Genomic DNA, 22,038 nt, shown 5'->3' on the forward strand with positions numbered 1-22,038 from the left:
CTATTGGCACGTTGACTTGTCTCACTCAACTGGAAGAATCCCAACCCACCTCTTTTAAGTCAGTGGGTAGCTGATTTTATATACTATTTGGAATTGGAAATTTCTTACTCGGAGAATCTTTCCAAAACTTTTTAAAAACCAGACCGGATGTAATCAATAACATTTTAGAATAAGCATTTAGAGTGGGGGAAAGACTCCTTTCTCTCTTTACTACTGTTAACAGTATTGCTCTGGTTGTTGGCTTTCCTCTGTTTCTCATGGGTAGGGGTTGATTTGATTTAAGTTTTATTAAGTTTGACTTGATTGTATGCTTTTAATAAATTCAATAAAATGAAAAAAAAATTCATACAAAAAAGAAAAGAAAGGCAGATTGGTGGGAGTGAAGCACAAAATCCTCTCCGTCTCCAGTGCACCAGCACACAAGGCCACTTTTCTCATGTACCACTGATAGAAGACGGGGAAAACATTCTGTGGTAATTCTCCCTCATCACAAACAAACATGGGAAATAAATCCAATGGAACTAAGTCCTATATGTTCAATAGATATTCATGAGTAAAAATAATTCTTAAAGTCAACAAAAAACAGCGCAACTGAAAACCATGTCAACGATTCACTAAACTAAGAATTTCACTTTTGGACATTTTTTGTGCAAATTCATCTATATTTCTTGATGAATAAATGCACTTTTAAAATAATAACTACATTTCTCATTTGAACTTACAGAGCCTGGCCCAGTCACTTCACCATCTGTTACCAATGTGACAACAACTTCCATGAGTCTTTGCTGGGGTGCACTGGTAGGAGGAAACATCTCCTACAGCATCAATTTCTCAAAAAATGGACAACCTTTTTACCAAAAATACGTGCAATAATGTGTCATGCCTCAGCTCTGCAACTGGCTATTTATTCTATGTTTTTTTTCTGTCTCTGGGGATAATAAAACAACTAGTTAATCGGTTAACATCACCGCATTTACATATGAGTAAATAGCATGTAAAAAATAATTGTGGCAAGAATCTACTTCTTCAGAAAGCACTTCTGTATATCTGAACAGAGTAATATGTCAATATACTGTAGCAGCTTTATATACAATGCAGTAATCATCTTTAGTGTTGCTATTACTTGACTCATTTGCCTGCAATATTTTTCAGTTAAAGTAGTTTGAGGAGATTTTTGAATATAATAAGTCAAAATAAAAATGGAGGTCACCAATGTACTAGTGAGGTGTATGGTTATGTTAGTTCAGAGTTGTTTAAACTGATTAGTTTGTGGATGGTGAGGGTGGTACTTGGTAGGATGATGGAGTTTATGGAGTTTAGGACAGATTGGATTTATAATTTGAATGAAAGAACAAAGTTGTGTAAAGAGTTGTGTAAAGAGAGTAAAAATTGTGAAACTGTGTCTTATTATATGCCTTTTACATTAAAACTTTATTTTTCATTATTATGTTCCTGTATCATTAATAACCTACAACTAAGAAGTTACCCAAGTGGTCTTTTAGTTAAAAATGATACTGCTACAGACTAATATTTGAACATTTCCTTGAATAAAGGTTTAGGATAAAACAAATTGCTTTTCCCTTTGAATTCCAGTTAATGTTGCTTACAAGAAGAATACATTGTTAAAATTTAAACAGTAGCATTTCTTTCTAAGGGGCACGATGGCATGTTTGTAGCAATTCTGCCTCTCAGTAAGCAGACCAGAGTTTATTTCCTCGAACGACTCTACATGTAATTTGCTTCTTCTCCCCGTGGATTGGTGATGATAATTTAGCTCTAGTACAGTATGTTAGAGTGCTCACCCTCCAATAAAATGGTGCCCTGTCTACTGAAATGTACCTCACTATCTCCCAGTGCTTGTTGCGATAGGCTCCAGCCCCCTGCATCCATGCTCAGGATTAAGCAATCCTAGGAAATGGTATCATACATACCTTTCCTTGTTTAGCAATTTGTGTTTCATCTTACTGCAAATATTGCTGTTTACTTATTCACATGACAGCTAAATCTAGAAATATCATCGCAGTGTTAAGCCTTGGATATTAAGATAAAATTTCACTTTTGAAAATGTTTTGGGAAATTCATCAATATTTCTTGTTGAATGCATAAGCTTTTAAAATTATAATTACATTTCTCATTTGAACTTACAAAGCCTGGCCCTGTCACTTCTCCTTCGGCTAGCAATGTGACAACAACTTCCATTCGTCTTTGCTGGGTTGCACCAGTGGGAGGAAATGTCTCCTACAGTGTCAATTTCTAATCAAACGGACAAAGCACACAACTTATTACCAATAACACGTGCATTAATGTGACGGGGCTCAAATCTGCAACCTCCTATTCATTCATTGTGATTTCAGTCGCTGGAAATAACATGACAATGGGGGATTCGGTTACCATCACAGCATTTACAAGTGAGTAAATATCATGTAGAAGTAACATTTTTTGCAAAAATCAGCTCCTTCAGAAAGAGGTTCTATATAACAGAACTGAGTAATATGTCAATATACTGTCAATGGTTTATGTACTATGGAATAATCTTCTTTAGAGTTGCTTTTTGTTGACTCATTTGCCTGTAATATTTTGCAGCTAAAGGATTTTGATGTGACATTTTAAACTTATGTAACAGGTGGGACTTTGTTGGATCAAAACTGAAAAGGGACGACCACTGTATTAGGGAGATGTATGATTAGGTTTGTTTAGAGTTTTTTAACCTGATTAGTTTTTGGACATTGAAGGTGGGAGTTGTTAGGGTGAAAGATTTCAGAGAGTTTGGGACAGGCCAGATTTATAAGTTCACATGAATGAACAAACAGCAGAGTAAAGACAGTAAAATTATTTCTACATTAAAAACTTGATTTAATGCTTGGAATATCAAAAGTAAAACATGGGAGTTGAAGCTGTGTGCAGTTGATCATAGTTATCATACCATAGCTGGAACAGAAACTTTGCTTAAGTAAGAGATTGAGATGTCTATAGAGTACCACTAACCTGATAACACTGACAATATTTGGTCATTTATAGTAAGGGTCGTTCTTTCATGAATGTGGCTAGAAAGACGCAGTCCTCGTTGGGTTGTTTTAATGTAGTTGTACTTAGTGATGTGCAAAATTCTTCTTTGAAGTGATTTGATTCATTTCATTCAGTCCAGCAAAATAATTTGAATATTTGAATGACTGATTTGTTCACTTCAAATTAAAAGAACAATCAAGAATAGTATAATAACAGTATAACACCTTTTATCACCAAACAATATAAACAATACAAAAGACAAGCAACAAAATAAATATTTCACCCATAATAATAATCAAATAAGCAAACATTTTTATAACCTTTTGATGTTGAAAGAATCACATGTGAGTGCTTAAATCTCTTATGACTAAATACAATTGATTTCAGTTTAGGTTTAAGCTAGGCTATAACCTATTCTTGTATAGTTAAAATGGTATATGTTTAAATGTATGTTAACAAAGTAGTTTTGTTCATATTATAATTGTATGTTTATAAATGTAGCTCCATAAAAATACTAGCAATTTTCAGTAGATGTCCCTCTAATATGTTCTGAAATCAGTCAGTGAATTGAGATTCAATGTACTGCATGACAAGTGTCAGTGGTTCGTTAGTCTATTCAGTTCATAAACAGACTCCTTTGGTCAAGTCAAGTCAGATCAAGTCAGTTTTATTCATAAAAGCACATTTGAAACCAACAGATGTTAAGCCACAGTGTTGCACAAACTGGCAATAAAATAACTAAACTACAATAGTTACCCTAATGGTCTTTCACTTATGAATTATAAATGAAAAAGACTAACATTTCATATTTTTCTTGAATGGTTTAGGATAAAACAAATTCTTTTTCCCTTTGAATACCAGTGAATGTTGCTTGGAAGAACAATACAGTGTTTCAATTAAACCAGCAACATTTCTATCTGAAGGGTGCGGTGGCATATTGGTACCACTACTGCCTTACAGTGAGGAGACCAGGGTTAATGTCCGGGTCCTCTCTGCATGTAACTTGTATGTTCTTGACTTGTCTGTGTGGGTTTTCTCCTCTTTCTGCAAGTATTGCTACCTTCTTATTCACATGATAGCTAAAATTGGAAAATATCTCTACTGTTTTAAGCTTTAGATAATAAGCTATGACTGTTCGCTAAACTTAGAATCTCACTTTTAAAAATGTTTTAGTAAATTCAGCTATGTTTCTTGTTGAAGGTATTGGTTTCAAAAGCTTTCTTGTGAAAAACTGATATTTGGAACTTATTATTATTATTATTATTATTTGTGCATCTTTATTTTGTAAAGATGTTATTTATTTTTACTCATTTTTTTATTTTATTATTTGGAAATAGTAGAATTTGCACATTACAGTTTTTTATATTTTTGTCTGTCTTATTAAACACTTCTAAAAAATAAATCATTCATTATGATCAAACAGTACTTGAGTAGTGTTTTCACCAAATACTTTTTTACTGATACTTGAGTAATTTTTTGGATGACTACTTTTTACTTCTACTTGAGTAATATTATTTTGAAGTAACACTACTCTTACTTTAGTACAATTTTTGGCTACTCTACCCACCTCTGGCCCACATTTGCAAAATGTTCTTGAGAACATCTGATCTATAGGATATCATAAAATTGAAATAACTAGGAAACAGTGCCCTTCAAACTTGCCTAGCATTTAGTTGCGCTTGAGCTCCATTAACTTCAAAACATTCAATTATTCAAGTTAAAATCTTCTATCTCGCTTGAAATTGTCTAAGATGTTTCCAGGGCAAGATCCAACCTGTGAATGTTGCAATCAAGCCCAAGCTTCACTGGACCACGTGTTTTGTGTCTGTCCAAATTAACATCATTCTGGGTGAAAATTTTGAAATGCCTATCAGACAGCCTTGGTGTCACAATCCCTCCGAGTCCATTAACAGCTGTGTTTTGTGGACTCCCAGATGGGCTTAAATTGAAGAAGGACAAACACACTGTAATCGCCTTTACTACACTATTGGCACATTGACTTGTCTCACTCAACTGGAAGAATCCCAACCCACCTCTTTTAAGTCAGTGGGTAGCTGATTTTATATACTATTTGGAATTGGAAATTTCTTACTCAGAGAATCTGTCCAAAACTTTTTAAAAACCAGACCGGATGTAATCAATAACATTTTAGAATAAGCATTTACAGTGGGGGAAAGACTCCTTTCTCTCTTTACTACTGTTAACAGTATTGCTCTGGTTGTTGGCTTTCCTCTGTTTCTCATGGGTAAGGGTTGATTTGATTTAAGTTTTATTAAGTTTGACTTGATTGTATGCTTTTAATAAATTCAATAAAATGAAAAAAAAATTCATACAAAAAAAAGAAAAAGAAAGGCAGATTGGTGGGAGTGAAGCACAAAATCCTCTCCGTCTCCAGTGCACCAGCACACAAGGCCACTTTTCTCATGTACCACTGATAGAAGACGGGGAAAACATTCTGTGGTAATTCTCCCTCATCACAAACAAACATGGGAAATAAATCCAATGGAACTAAGTCCTATATGTTCAATAGATATTCATGAGTAAAAATAATTCTTAAAGTCAACAAAAAACAGCGCAACTGAAAACCATGTCAACGATTCACTAAACTAAGAATTTCACTTTTGGACATTTTTTGTGCAAATTCATCTATATTTCTTGATGAATAAATGCACTTTTAAAATAATAACTACATTTCTCATTTGAACTTACAGAGCCTGGCCCAGTCACTTTACCATCTGTTACCAATGTGACAACAACTTCCATGAGTCTTTGCTGGGGTGCACTGGTAGGAGGAAACATCTCCTACAGCATCAATTTCTCAAAAAATGGACAACCTTTTTACCAAAAATACGTGCAATAATGTGTCAGGCCTCAGCTCTGCAACTGGCTATTTATTCTATGTTTTTTTTCTGTCTCTAGGGATTAATAAAACAACTGGTTAATTGGTTAACATCACCGCATTTACATATGAGTAAATAGCATGTAAAAAATAATTGTGGCAAGAATCTACTTCTTCAGAAAGCACTTCTGTATATCTGAACAGAGTAATATGTCAATATACTGTAGCAGCTTTATATACAATGCAGTAATCATCTTTAGTGTTGCTTTTAGTTGACTCATTTGCCTGCAATATTTTTCAGTTAAAGTAGTTTGAGGAGATTTTTGACTATAATAAGTCAAAATAAAAATGGAGGTCACCAATGTACTAGTGAGGTGTATGGTTATGTTAGTTCAGAGTTGTTTAAACTGATTAGTTTGTGGATGGTGAGGGTGGTACTTGGTAGGATGATGGAGTTTATGGAGTTTAGGACAGATTGGATTTATAATTTGAATGAAAGAACAAAGTTGTGTAAAGAGTTGTGTAAAGAGAGTAAAAATTGTGAAACTGTGTCTTATTATATGCCTTTTACATTAAAACTTTATTTTTCATTATTATGTTCCTGTATCATTAATAACCTACAACTAAGAAGTTACCCAAGTGGTCTTTTAGTAAAAAAAATGATACTGCTACAGACTAATATTTGAACATTTCCTTGAATAAAGGTTTAGGATAAAACAAATTGCTTTTCCCTTTGAATTCCAGTTAATGTTGCTTACAAGAAGAATACATTGTTAAAATTTAAACAGTAGAATTTCTTTCTAAGGGGCACGATGGCATGTGTGTAGCAATTCTGCCTCTCAGTAAGCAGACCAGAGTTTATTTCCTCAAACGACTCTACATGTAATTTGCTTCTTCTCCCCGTGGATTGGTGATGATAAATTAGCTCTAGTACAGTATGTCAGAGTGCTCACCCTCCAATAAAATGGTGCCCTGTCTACTGAAATGTACCTCACTATCTCCCACTGCTTGTTGCGATAGGCTCCAGCCCCCTGCATCCATGCTCAGGATTAAGCAATCCTAGGAAATGGTATCATACATACCTTTCCTTGTTTAGCAATTTGTGTTTCATCTTACTGCAAATATTGCTGTTTACTTATTCACATGACAGCTAAATCTAGAAATATCATCGCAGTATTAAGCCTTGGATATTAAGATAAAATTTCACTTTTGAAAATGTTTTGGGAAATTCATCAATATTTCTTGTTGAATGCATAAGCTTTTAAAATTATAATTACATTTCTCATTTGAACTTACAGAGCCTGGCCCTGTCACTTCTCCTTCGGCTAGCAATGTGACAACAACTTCCATTCGTCTTTGCTGGGTTGCACCAGTGGGAGGAAATGTCTCCTACAGTGTCAATTTCTCATCAAACGGACAAAGCACACACTTATTACCAATAACACGTGCATTAATGTGACGGGGCTCAAATCTGCAACCTCCTATTCATTCATTGTGATTTCAGTCGCTGGAAATAACATGACATTGGGGGATTCGGTTACCATCACAGCATTTACAAGTGAGTAAATATCATGTAGAAGTAACATTTTTTGCAAAAATCAGCTCCTTCAGAAAGAGGTTCTATATAATAGAACTGAGTAATATGTCAATATACTGTCAATGGTTTATGTACTATGGAATAATCTTCTTTAGAGTTGCTTTTTGTGGACTCATTTGCCTGTAATATTTTGCAGCTAAAGGATTTTGATGTGACATTTTAAACTTATGTAACAGGTGGGACTTTGTTTGATCAAAACTGAAAAGGAACAACCACTGTATTAGGGAGATGTATGATTAGGTTTGTTTAGAGTTTTTTAACCTGATTAGTTTTTGGACAGTGAAGGTGGTAGTTGTTAGGGTGAAAGATTTCAGAGAGTTTGGGACAGGTCAGATTTATAAGTTCACATGAATGAACAAACAGCAGAGTAAAGACAGTAAAATGATTTCTACATTAAAAACTTGATTTAATGCTTGGAATATCAAAAATAAAACATGGGAGTTGAAGCTGTGTGCAGTTGATCATAGTTATCATACCATAGCTGGAACAGAAACTTTGCTTAAGTAAGAGATTGAGATGTCTATAGAGTACCACTAACCTGATAACACTGACAATATTTGGTCATTTATAGTAAGGGTCGTTCTTTCATGAATGTGGCTAGAAAGACGCAGTCCTCATTGGGTTGTTTTAATGTAGTTGTACTTAGTGATGTGCAAAATTCTTCTTTTAAGTGATTTGATTCATTTCATTCAGTCCAGCAAAATAATTTGAATCTTTGAATGACTGATTTGTTCACTTCAAATTAAAACAACAATCAAGAATAGTATAATAACAGTATAACACCTTTTATCACCAAACAATATAAACAATATAAAAGACAAGCAACAAAATAAATATTTCACCCATAATAATAATCAAATAAGCAAACATTTTTATAACGTTTCGATGTTGAAAGAATCACATGTGAGTGCTTAAATCTCTTATGACTAAATAAAATTGATTTCAGTTTAGGTTTAAGCTAGGCTATAACCTATTCTTGTATAGTTAAAATGGTATATGTTTAAATGTATGTTAACAAAGTAGTTTTGTTCATATTATAATTGTATGTTTATAAATGTAGCTCCATAAAAATACTAGCAATTTTCAGTAGATGTCCCTCTAATATGTTCTGAAATCAGTCAGTGAATTGAGATTCAATGTACTGCATGACAAGTGTCAGTGGTTCGTTCCTCTATTCAGTTCATAAACAGACTCCTTTGGTCAAGTCAAGTCAGATCAAGTCAGTTTTATTCATAAAAGCACATTTGAAACCAACAGATGTTAAGCCACAGTGTTGCACAAACTGGCAATAAAATAACGAAACTACAATAGTTACCCTAATGGTCTTTCACTTATGAATTATACTGAAACAGTCTAGCATTTCATATTTTTCTTGAATGGTTTAGGATAAAACAAATTGTTTTTCCCTTTGAATACCAGTGAATGTTGCTTGGAAGAACAATACAGTGTTTCAATTAAACCAGCAACATTTCTATCTGAAGGGTGCGGTGGCATATTGGTACCACTACTGCCTTACAGTGAGGAGACCAGGGTTAATGTCCGGGTCCTCTCTGCATGTAACTTGTATGTTCTTGACTTGTCTGTGTGGGTTTTCTCCTCTTTCTGCAAGTATTGCTACCTTCTTATTCACATGATAGCTAAATTGGAAAATATCTCTACTGTTTTAAGCTTTAGATAATAAGCTATGACTGTTCACTAAACTTAGAATCTCACTTTTAAAAATGTTTTAGTAAATTCAGCTATGTTTCTTGTTGAATGCATCAGCTTTTAAAATAACAAATACATCTCTCATTTGCACTTACAGAGCCTGGCCCAGTCACTTCTCCTTATGCTAGCAATGTGACAATGACTTCCATGAATCTCTGCTGGGGTGCACCAGTAGGATTAAACGTCTCCTATGGCTTAAATTTCTCAAGAAATGGACAAAGCACACAACTTGTTACTAGTAACACGTGCATTAATGTGACGGGGCTCAACTCTTCCATCTCCTATTCATTCTTTGTGTTTGCAGTCGCTGGAGATAACATGACAGTGGGTGATTCAGTTACCATCACAGCATTTACAAGTGAGTAAATATCACGCAGAAATGACATTTGTTACAAGAATCAGCTCCTGAAGAAAGAGATTGTATATAATAGAACTGAGTAATATGTTGATATACTGTAAATGGTTTATGTACTATGGAGTAATCTTCTTTAGAGCTGCTATTAGTTGACTCATTTGCCTGTAATATTTTTTATCTGAAGGAATTTAAGGGGACATTTTTAAACATATGTAACAGATAGGACTGTGATGGGTTAAAATAGGAATGGGGGATCACCAATGTATTTGGGTGGTATAAGATAAGGTTAGTTGACATTTGTTTTACCTGATTCATTTGTGGACTTTGAAGGGTGGTAGTTGGTGGGGCGAGGCAGTTTAGTGAGTTGAGGACAGGCCGGATTTATAAGTTCGTGTGTAGGAATAAACAGTTGTGTAAAAACAGTAAAATAATTTCTATATTTAAAATTACTTCCTTTAATGTGTGGAATATCATAAAGAAAGCATGGAAGTTGGCGCTCTTTGCATCTGAGAGCAGTTATTATATCATAGTTAAAACAGAAACTTTGCTTAAGTATTAGAGATTGAGATGTGCATAGAGTACCACTACCTTGATAGCACTGCATGTTGCAATCACTTTTGGTAATAGTTGTTCTTATTTGGCTTTGGTTAGAAAGACACAGTCCTGGTTTTGTTGTTTTAATGTATTTGTACTACTTTATCCAACAGATGTAACTAGGGAGCATGTACAATATTGAATACATTTTAGCAAAACTATCTTAAGTTGGGAAGTTTGCCCAATAGGTGTAACATGCAGTGTAAATGCAGATGCTGTGCTGGGTAGTGTTAATCATCCAGTACAGTCTATCTACTGACCGCCAAAACTCTGCTCCATTGAGGAGCCAATCAAATTCCAACCCTTCAATTATGTTTACTGGCCTTTGTGTTATGTCACTGACATTATTTTATGCACTCAGTCAATTCCATGTTTCCCAAGGCATGCCTCACTCTTCATTCTCATAAAATGCACAGTACTTACACTGTTGTTCAAATAAGAGTGGTGGTCCATGAATTTCACATTCTTCTATTTTAGACATTAAACTCTATTTTCCTCTAAACAGTTTGAAAACATCTATAAGTTTTGTGATACATTTCAGTTTTTACCACAGAGAATGTTTTTATTTTTCCACTTATTTCTCTTAGCTATAGTAGTTTATTATTTGTATACTGAATGCACACCGTCTCATTTCCTATGACAATTCAAAATGTTTTGCTCCCTTATTAGGTTGAAAGATTTGTTGAAATTCAACATAATCCTGAATGTGGATAATTTTCCAGGGCTTTGCTTAGATTGTTATTTGGCTTTCAATGATCATAGCTGTAGAAATTGTGTCTTTTTGTGTGTCCTTTTCATGGAAAGCTTTTTTTCCATTCTTATGTTCTACTGTCATTAATAACCATCCATCCATCCATTTTCCAACCCGCTGAATCCAAACACAGGGTCATGGTGGTCTGTTGGAGCCAATCCCAGCCAACACAGGGCGCAAGGCAGGAACCAGTCCCGGGCAGGGCGCCATAACACAGCTGGTCACACACACACACACACACAGCACACACCAGGGCCAATTTAGAATTACCAATCCACCTAACCTGCATGACTTTGGACTGTGGGAGGAAACCGGAGCACCCGGATGAAACCCACGTAGACACGGGGAGAACATGCAAACTCCACGCAGGTAGGACCCGGGAAGCGAACTAACTGCGAGGCAGCAGTGCTACCACTGCGCCACCATGCCATCCGTCATTAATAACCTTCAACTAAAAAAGTTACCCAAATGGTCTTTCAGTTAATAATTGTTCTGCTACAAACTAACACTTGAACTTTTCCGTGAATAAAGGTTTAGGATAAAACAGATTTCTCATTGAATCCTCTTTGAATTCCAGCTAATGTTGCTTGCAAGAGGAAACAATTGCTTCTATTTAAACAGTTATGTTTCTTTCTGAGGGGCATGGTGGCATGTTGGTAGCACTTCTTCTGCCTCACAGTATGGAGACCAGAGTTTATATCCTTGGACCACTCTATGTAGAATTTCCTTGTTCTCCAATATCTGTGTGGATTTCCTCCGGGTGCTCAGGTTTCCTCCTACGGTCCACGGACATGCAGGTTGGGTGGATTGGTGATAATAAAATAGCTCTATTATGTTAGTGTGCTCACCCTCCAATTAAATGTTCCTGGAATGTTCCTGAGTAGCTCCCTGTGCTTGCTGCGATAGGCTCCAGTAATCTGGCATCCATTGTCAAGATTAAGCGGGCCTAGGAAATGGCATTGTACATATCTTTCCTTATTTAGCAATTTGTCTTTCACCTTTATGCAAGTATTGCTATTTTCTTTTTCACATCATAGCTAAATCTGGAAATATCATCTACAATTTAAAACCTTGGATAATAAGCCATGCCTGTTCACTAAAGTAAAAGTTTCACTTTTATATATATATATATATATATATATATATAAATATATTTCATATATATATATATATATATTTATATATAAATATAATATAAATTATATTCATCTAGGCTTCTACAGCAGCCTTCCATTGGTTTCCAATCCATGGAAGCTAAATAGTCCCTCATCCTTCCAACAGCCTCAGGAGTCTATCTGCGGCTATTATTCCTAGTTGGCTTTGACTGTTCCAGTTTCCATTTATAGTTGGGAACAAGCATGATCATGGAATAGTCAAGAGATGCAAATGACAAAATGCCTGTTTATTGTTGGTGTGAAAGTGATCAAATTGCGGGCCCTCATGTGTGGGTCAGTTGATTAGTATGTGGTATCTGGGCAAATCATCTTTCACGTTACTATGGTTAAATCCCCCATAATGAAAATTACACTACTGGAGAATTTATTTTCCAAATGATGAATTTTATCAGCTAGCAATTGTTCTACCAAATGAGCGTTTGCATCATGAGTAACGTAAATACCAACCAATATACCAAAATGAAATTCCTTGGGTAGATGGAATGGTGTCTAAATAATGGCAAGAGCTTCTAAATCAGCAGAGGAAAAAGAAAGAATTTTGAACTCATCTGTGCACCACAGGTTTATAAACATGCACATGCCACCACCTTGTGATTTGCCTCAAAGTCAACTGTTACGGTCTGCTCTGAATAACTGATATCCTGCCATTTGAACAACATTGTCTGGGAGATCCGAAGTAAGCCACAGTTCAGTAAAACAGAAAGCACAAACACACACAAAATCTTTGTTAGTCCTAATCAGTAACAACAGCTCATCTACTGTATTTTGTTGACAAGCGAGCAAACATTTGAAAGGCAGATCCTGAAGGGAGATATGTGATGGTTATGGGTAATTTATTTAATTGTAATTTGATTTTGATAAATGTCTTGCACCCAATGTGGATGATAAGAGATTTCATCCAAAACATATTTGCATCCATTCCTAACTTGAACACTCAGAAAATTATAATGGCCGGAGACTTTAATTGTGTTTTAAATCCAGACCAGGATAGGACTTCAGCTATAGCGCTGACAACATCTAACACTGCAAAAATAATTACACAGCTTTAATAGATCACAACTTATCAGATCCATGAAGATTTCTAAATCCATACTTTAAAGCATATTCCTTCTTCTCATTAGTACATCATTGTTACACAAGAATTGATTATTTCTTCATAGATAACAATTTCTTCCTCTCGATCAAATCTTGCAAATACGACACTATTGTTATCTCTAACCATGCCCCTCTGATCATGGAGCTCACATCACTATGCTCGACATACTCATCTCACAACTGGCATATTAAAACCTGTAATAAGCTCACGAGAACTGTACAGAATTTATGTCCAAGCAAATTGTTTTTGTGGAGACAAATGCATCCTCTGAGGTTTCTGCTGGAATACTCTGGGAAACTCTGAAGACTCTTTTAAGATCACAGATTATCTCCTATCTTTCTTACAAAAATAAATCAGAAACCAAGAAGGCATCAGAGTTAATTAGTGAAATTACCAGAACAACATGCCAGGTCTCCAAATGAGGCACTTTTTAGGAAAAGACAGGCTTTGCAATCAGAACTCAGCCGCTTGACAACAAAAGAAAAAGAACAACTCATTTTAAAATGAGAACATTATTACTACAAACACAGAGAGAAGGCTAGCAATATCTTAGCACAAGAAATCCATAAGCAAGAAGTTCACAATGCAATATCAGTAATCACCAACACACACAGAGATAGAATCATTGGCCATGAAAAAATAATGCGCACATTTAAAGACTACTATAAATCCTTGTATTCTACTCAGTTTAAAGAACACGAAACACAATCTAATGTGCCTTTTGATACATGACGGATACCATAGCTAGAAACTCAAGTGCAAAGGAATTGGATAAACCCCTGATGTTATCAGAATTACTAGACACTTAATTCACTTCAGAGTGGGAAAGCAGCAGGTCCTGATAGCTACCCTTTTTTTATAAAAAAATTTTAGTTAAGTTAGCTACCCTCTTATTAGCAACATTTGTAGATGCCAGAGGCACAAATAATTCCACTTCAAAATTTTCTCAAAGCATTAATTACTAATCAGCATTAATTAATTTTCCTTAGAAAAATAAGGACTTATTACAATGTGCATCATACAGTCTAATCTTACTTCTGAATAATGATGTTAAGATACTCACCAAAGCCCTAGCTAGAAGCATTGAGAAAGTGCTAAATTCAATAATATCACATCACCAAACCAGATTTATTAAAGGTAGATATTTGGCTTCTAATCTTTGATGCCTATTTAATGTAATATATTCACCCACGAAGTCTAACACTCCGGGGATAATATTATATTTGGATGCAGAAAAGGCATTTGATATGGTTGAATGTTATTACCTGTTCACCATTTTGCATAAATTCGGGTTTGGCTCGAACATATGTGTATGGATCAAACTACTGTATACCAGTTGTGACAAACTGAGTCCAGAACAAGACTGAGGAAACAAAGGAAAAGGGGCAGGTTTTAAAGGGGGAGACAGGAAGTGAGGTCATATGGATCCGGCGCGTGGTCTTCCACCATTGGTTCATAGCCGGACGTGACATCAGAGGGACTGGAGCTGGTGTGGCCGACTTCCATTGGCTCAGTCCCGGAAGTGATGTCAGGAGAGCCAGGTGAAATCCCCCGGGGATGGTCTACAGGCAAGGGAGAAAAGAGTCAGTGCACTCTGCCACACCCCGCATGCCTCCAACTGCCTTCACTCAAGCCCTTTAGCTGCCTCCCATGCGCACGCAGTGACAAGGCCCCCTTAGCCCAGACCCGGGGTCGGGCGACCTAACCGAGAGGTCGTGAACCCGAGAAAGAGCATCAGCGTTGGCGTGGAGCCGCCCGGCGATGAACGAGCAAAACTTGTACGGCTGCAGGTCAAGAAACCACCGGGTGACCCGGATTCACTCCTGTGGAGGGCCATCCACTGTAGAGGTGCATGGTCCGTGACAAGGGTGAATTCCCGGCCCAACAGGTAGTACCTCAGCTGAGTAATCGCCCATTTGGTTTTTTCCCCCCAAAGGGAAAGGGAACCTGCCAGCCCCCTTTTTCCCTTTAAATTTAGTTTACCCTGTCCGGCCTTTGGGGGCCCCTTCCCGCTTGGTCCCAAAAAGGGGAGGGGTTTTTTTGGGGGGTTTTGCGCCCCCCCCCGGTTGGGGCCACGGGGCCGGGAAATTTTTTTTCCCCGGGGTTCCGCACGTGGACAAGATTCAGCCTTTTGCCTCGGAAGCATATGGGCTTCCAAACAACCCCCCCCGGTTTGCTCAAAGGAGGTTTCCCTCAGCTCCCCCCGGGGATAAGCCGTTCCCCTTCAATTAAGTCGGCCTTAAGGCTGTGAAAGAGGGGTGGGGGGGAATCGGGCCCCCCTTCCCCGTTTCAGCGGGTTTCCTTTTAAAAAAGGGGCCCCTTTGGAAAATTTGGGGCTACCTGACCACCCTTTTTAACTTTTGGGGTTGCCATGGGAGAAACTTAGAGGGGGGTAAAAGGCCATCCCCCCCCAAAACTCAAAAATTTTTTTTTTGGTACCGGCCCTTTTGGCCCCCCCAAAAATTTTTGGGCCGGTTTCTTCCAAATTATTCGTGAAACCCGTATGTTTGGGGGGAAAAGGGCCTCTTTTCCCAGTTTTAAAATTTTTTCCCCCGATTGGGGCCCCATACGATTTAAAAAGGGGGGAAAACCCCCGTTTTTTTGGGATTCCAAGGGAAAAAAGGACAGGGGGGGGACCCCCCCCCCCGGCCATTTCCAGTTTTGCTTAATTTGAAAACCTTTTAACCGGGTTTGGAAATAACCCCCCAGGTTTTTAAAGGAACCGGAAATTTCCCTTTAACTTTCCAAAGGGGGGGTCTTAAAGTTTTTTGGGAAGCCAATCCCCTGGAAACCCCGCCGGGTTTAAGGGTGCGGGCCCAAAAAAATTTCGGGTTCTTAAAACCCCTTTTTCCCTGGGGGGGGCCTGGGGTCCCCGGTTTCCCCTTTTTTGGGGGGGGGGGGGAAAGGCGGGCCAGGCCCCTTTTTGGGCCCCAGGGGCCCTGGCAAACCCCAAAAGCTCCTCCCCTTACCTGGCCAGTGAAACACTTGGGGGCCCAGATTTTCCATTGGTGGCCCCCCGGGGTGGGGTGTATTTCGGGCCGGCCCCCGGAAGGCCTCTCAGATTTTCCCGATCTTCACACGGGAAGGTCGTTTAAAAAAGGAGGGCCCTTGGTTTTTTCAGGGGCCTTTTAAAAGGCCACCTTTTTTACAAATTCAGGAGAACCTTCCTTTGCCCCTTTAAAAAAAAGCGGGGGAAAGGGGAAACCCAAAACCGGGGGGTCGTCCCCCCTAAATGGGGGTTTTCTCCCCCCCGGGGTTTTGGATATTCACCCCCCCCGGGTTAAACGAGTCGGGCTTTCCGGGGGCCCCTTTTTGGGTAACCGGGGGGGGGGTTTTCTTTCCTCTTTTGGCCCCAAAAACCCAGGGTATGTTTTTCCCCAAATTTTAGCCCAGGCCCTGTTCCCTTTGGGGTCGGGGCCCCCCGGTGAGTTTTTTTAAGCCCCCCAAATAAAATAAAAAACCGGCCTGTACCAGAGTGCTCCAGGAAAGGCCGCCAAAAAAAATTTTTTTGGCGGGGGAACAATGGAAATCTGCCATTTTAAAAATAGGAGGGGGGCCCCATCACCATGCCGGGGAAAAAGGTTTGGAACCCACCCCCCCCCCCCATGCATTCCTTTTTGGGCCCCTACCCAAAAACCCGTTTGGGGGGGGGTTGGGACATTTTTCCCCTTTGGGCTTCTTCCCCAAGGTCCCTTTTTGGGCCCAAAGTCAGGTGCTGTTCAAACGCCCCCCAAACCGCGGGGGCCCGGGGGTTTCCAGGGGGGAGGGGGTTTTTTATTTTTTTGGGGGGGGTTTTAAAGGGTGCCTGTCCTTTGCCCAAAAAGGGGTTTTTTGTTGGTCGGGTTTTTTTCCCCCCTTTTTTTTTTTTACCCCAGTCTGGGGCCCCCCTGGTGGAAAGGGGGTTTGGTTTCCCCGGGGGGCCCTCCCCCAAGAGACCATACTGAGCCCCTTTCCCCCCAGGGCAGCCCAATTCTGTGACCCCCCACCCCCCCCCCCCTCCCCAGGGGGCCCTGTTTGAGTGTGGGAGCGGGCCCCAGGGGGTCACCCAACCACGGGCCCCCCCCGCCTGAAACTCCCCCGGCCCCCCCCACCTGGGTTATTGCGGGCCCTTTCCCCCTTTTTCCGGGACTTCCCATCCATCCATCCCCCACGTCACAAAAAAAGGACATGGACAGATAAAGAGTTGGGGCAGCCATCCATAATGTATCCTGGCTGCAAAAGGTCATTTTATCAAAAACAGCACTGAAGTGCATTCAACTGAGTCCAGAGCAAAACTGAGGAAAAAAAGGAAAAAAGGGGGGTTTTAAAGGGGGGACGGAAGTGAGGTCATATGGATCCGCCGCGGGCTTTCCACTATTGGGTTTATAGGCGGACATCAGAGGGACTGGGGCTGGTGTACTTCCCTTTGCTCAGCCCGAAGTGATGTCAGGAGAGCCAGGTGAAACCCCGGAGATGGTCTACAGGGAAGGGAGAAAAAACGTGCACTCTGCCAACCCCCGCATGCCCCCCAACTCCTTCCTCCCCATGCCTCCCAGCCCGGGTGCCCTGTCTACTAAAAAGTACCTCACTATCTCCCCGTGCTTGTTGCCGCTCCAGCCCCGCCCCTGCTCAGGATTAACAACCTAGGAAATGGTATCATAATCCTTTTTTTTGTTTCTTTTTGTTTAATCTTCTGCAAATATTGTGTTTTCTTATTCCCTGACATCTAAATCTAGAAATATCATCCATATTAAGCCTTGGATAAAGGGAAAAAATTTTACTTTTGAAAATGTTTTGGGAAATTCTAATATTTTTGTGAATGCCAAACTTTTTAAAATTTTAAACAATTTTTCATTTGAACTTACAGAGCCTTGGCCCCCTTCCTTCCTTGCTAGAATGTGACAACAACTTCCATTGCTTTCTGGGTGACCCGTGGGGGTAAGTTCCTACAGGTCAATTTCTCATCAAACGGACAAAGCACACAACTAATTACCAATAACACGGATTAATGTGCGGGGGCTCAACTTGAAAAATCCTTTTTCATTTGATTTCGCCCAAATAAAAGACATTGGGGGTTTTTACCCCCAAAAATTTACAAGTGATAAATATCATTTGAATAACACAAAAAACACCCCCAGAAAAGAGGGTTTTATAAAAAATTGTAATATTTAATATACTGTCAATGGTTTTTGTACTATGGAATAATCTTCTTTTAAGTTGCTTTTTTGGACTCATTTGCCTGTAATATTTTTTCAGCAAAGGATTTTGATGTGACATTTTTTAAAATTATGTAACAGGGGGACTTTGTTGGATCAAAACTGAAAAGGAACACCACTTATTAGGGGGGATGTATGATTAGGTTTCTTTAGGTTTTTTTTAAACCCGGGTTGTTTTGGACAGGAAGGTGGTAGTTTTAGGGGGAAAGATTTCAGAGAGTTTGGGAAGGCAGATTTTTAAGTCACATGAATGAAAAAAAGGAGTAAAGACAGTAAAATGATTTCTACATTAAAACTTGATTTAATGCTTGGAATATCAAAAATAAAACATGGGAGTTGAAGCTGTTGGGGTTTATCATAGTTTTTTCATACCATAGCTGGAAAAAACTTTGTTAAGTAAAAAATTGAGATGTCTTATACCCCAACCTGAAAAACTGACAATATTTGGTCATTTTTAGTAAGGGTGTTCTTTCATGAATGGGCAGAAAGCGATCCTTGTTTGGGGTTTTTTTAATGTAGTTTACTTAGTGATGTGCAAAATTTTCTTTTTAAATGATTTGATTATTTATTCAGTCCAGCAAAATAATTTGAATCTTTTAATGACTGATTTTTTCACTTCAAATTAAAAAAACAATCAAAATAGTATAATAAAGTATAACACCTTTTATCACCAAAAAATATAAACAATATAAAAGACATGCAACAAAAAAAAATATTTCAGCCATAATAATAATCAAATAAGCAAACATTTTTATAACGTTTGATGTTGAAAGAATCACATGGAGTGCTTAAATCTCTTATGACAAATAAAATTGATTTCAGTTTAGGTTTGCAAGGGGATAACCTATTCTTTTATAGTTAAAATGGTGTATGTTTAAATGTATGTTAACAAAGTAGTTTTGTTTTATTATAATTGTATGTTTATAAATGTAGTCCAAAAAATACTAGCAATTTTCAGTGATGTCCCTCTAATATGTTCTGAAAAACAGTCAGTGAATTGAGATTCAATGTACTCATGCATGTCAGTGATTCCCTCTATTCGTTCATAAACAGACTCCTTTGGTCAAGTCAAATCAGATCAATCGTTTATTCATAAAAACACATTTTAAACCAACAATTTTAAGCCACAGTGTTGCACAAACTGGCAAAAATAACTAAACTAAAATAGTTACCCAATGGTTTTTATTTATAAATTATACGAAACAGACTAACATTTCATATTTTCCCCTTTAATGGTTTAGGGGTTTAAAAAAAATTGTTTTTTCCCCTTTTAATAAGTGAATGTTGCTTGAAGAACAATACTCTGTTTCATAAAACCCGCAAATTTTTTATCTGAAGGGGGCGGTATATTTCCACTACTGCCTTTCAGTGAGGAGACCAGGGTTAATGTCCGGGGGCCCCTGCATGTAACTTTATGTTCTTTACCTTCTTTTCACATGATAGCAAATTGGGAAAAAATCTCTGTTTTGCTTTAGAAATAAGCTTGACTGTTCACTAAACTTAGAAATCACATTAAAAATGTTTTAGTAAATTCAGCTATTTTCATGTGAATGCATCAGCTTTTAAAATAACAAATCTTCTCATTTGCACTTACAGAGCCCCAAGTCACTTCTCCTTATGCTAAAAAATGTGACAATGACTTCCATGAATCTCTGGGTGACCCAAAAGGGGGAAAACGTCCCATGGGTTAAATTTTTCAAAAATGGACAGCACACAACTTTTACTAGTAAAACGGGGGTTAATTTAGGGGCCCAACCTTCCTTCCTATTCCTTCTTTGTGTTTTCAGTCCCGGGGATAACATGACAGTTGGTAATTCAGTTACCATCACAGCATTTTCAAGTGAGTAAATATCATGCAGAAATGACATTTTTTTCAAGAATCAGCTCCCGAAGAAAGAGACTGTATATAATAGAACTGGTAATATGTTGATATACCGTCAATGGTTTTTACATGGAGAAACTTCTTTAGAGCTGTATTTTTGACTCATTTGCCTGTAATATTTTTTTTCTGAAGGAATTTGGGAATTTTTAAACATATGTAACAGATAGGAGTGTGATGGGGTTAAAAGAATGGGGAACCAATGTATTTGGGTGGTATAAATAAAGTTAGTTGCATTTGTTTTTCCTAATTCATTTGTGGACTTTTAAGGTGGTAGTTGGTGTGGGAGGCGATGAGTTTAGGACAGGCCGGATTTATAAGTTATGTGTAGGGAAAAAACAGTTGTGTAAAAAAAGTAAAATAATTTTTATATTTAAAATAACTTCCTTTAATTTTGGAATATCATAAAAAAAGAATGGGTTGAGCTCTATGATTGAGTGCTTTTCATATCATAGTTAAAAAAAAGAAACTTTGTTTTTTATTAGGATTGAGATGTGCATAAGTACCACTACCTTGATAGCACTGCGTTTCAACACTTCTGGTAATGGTTTTTCTTCGGTGTGGTTTGAAAAACACAGTCCTGGTTTTGTTGTTTTTAAAGTTTTGTACTACTTTATCCAACAGATGAACAGGGGGCATGTATAATATTGAATACATTTTTGCAAAACTATCTTAAGTTGGGAAGGGCCCCAAAAGGTGTAACATGCAGTGTAAATGCAGATGCTGTGTGGGGAGTGTTAATCATCCCGTACAGTCATTCTGACAAAAACTCTGTCCCTTGAGGGCCAATCAAATTCCCAAACCCCTTATTATGTTTCGCCTTTGTGTTATGTCACTGACATTATTTATGCACTCATCAATTCCATGTTTCCCCAAATCCTCCCTTTTATTCTCTAAAAAGACAGTACTTACTGTTGTTCAAATAAGAGTGGTGGTCCATAATTTCATTCTTCTATTTTAACATTTAAAAATTTTTTTTCCCCTAAACAGTTTGAAAACATCTATAAGTTTTGTGTTTTCAGTTTTACCACAAAAATGTTTTTATTTTTCCCTTATTTCTCTTAGCTATAGTAGTTTATTATTTGTATACTGAATACACCGCTCATTTCCTATGATAATTCAAAATGTTTTTTTCCCCTTTTTGGGGGTTTAAAGATTTGTTGAAATTCAAATAACCTGAAAGTGGATAATTTTTATCTTTTCTTAGATTGTTATTTGGCTTTCAATGATCATAGCTGTGAAATTGTGTCTTTTTTGGGCCTTTTTTATGGAAAACTTTTTTTTCCCTTCTTATGTTCTACTGTCAAAAACCATCCATCAATCCATTTTCCCAACCCGCTGAATCCGAAACACGGTCATGGTGGTCTGTTGAGCCAATCCCTGCCAACACAGGGGCAAGGCAGGAACCAGTCCCGGAGGCACCATAACACGGCTTCCCCCACACACACACACACACCAAGCAAAACCCGGCCAATTTAAATTTCCCCAAACCACCAACCGCATGACTTTGGACTGTGGGGGGCCTGAGCACCCCGGGTGAAACCCATGACACGGGAGAACATGCAAACCCCCAGGTAGGAGGAAAAACTAATCGAGGAGAGCGCAACTGCGCCACCATCCCCTCCGCATTAATAACCTTTTAAAAAATTACCCAAATGGTCTTCAGTTAACAATTGTTCCTACAAAAAACACTTGAACTTTTCCTGAATAAAGGTTTAGGGTAAAACAATTTCATTGAATCCTCTTTGAATTCCCGCAATTTGCTTCCAAGAAAACAATTGCTTCTATTTAAACAGTTTTTTTTTTTCTTTGGGAGGACATTTTTTTTTTTTGGGCATTTCACC

At 37.9% G+C, this 22,038-nt stretch overlaps 1 protein-coding gene across 1 annotated transcript in view; it reads left to right on the plus strand.

Annotated features, from left to right (window-relative positions):
• LOC120516919 (receptor-type tyrosine-protein phosphatase eta-like) overlaps positions 1 to 22,038 on the plus strand; it is a 63,333-nt gene that overhangs the window by 25,443 nt on the left and 15,852 nt on the right. Inside the window, exon 6 of the mRNA XM_039738972.1 lies at positions 9,247 to 9,507. Within this exon, the coding sequence (XP_039594906.1) occupies positions 9,247 to 9,507 (261 nt within the window). The remainder of the gene's footprint in view (positions 1 to 9,246; positions 9,508 to 22,038) is intronic.

This window comes from Polypterus senegalus, chromosome 1 (genome assembly GCF_016835505.1).
Source record: "Polypterus senegalus isolate Bchr_013 chromosome 1, ASM1683550v1, whole genome shotgun sequence".
Taxonomy (NCBI): domain Eukaryota; kingdom Metazoa; phylum Chordata; class Cladistia; order Polypteriformes; family Polypteridae; genus Polypterus; species Polypterus senegalus.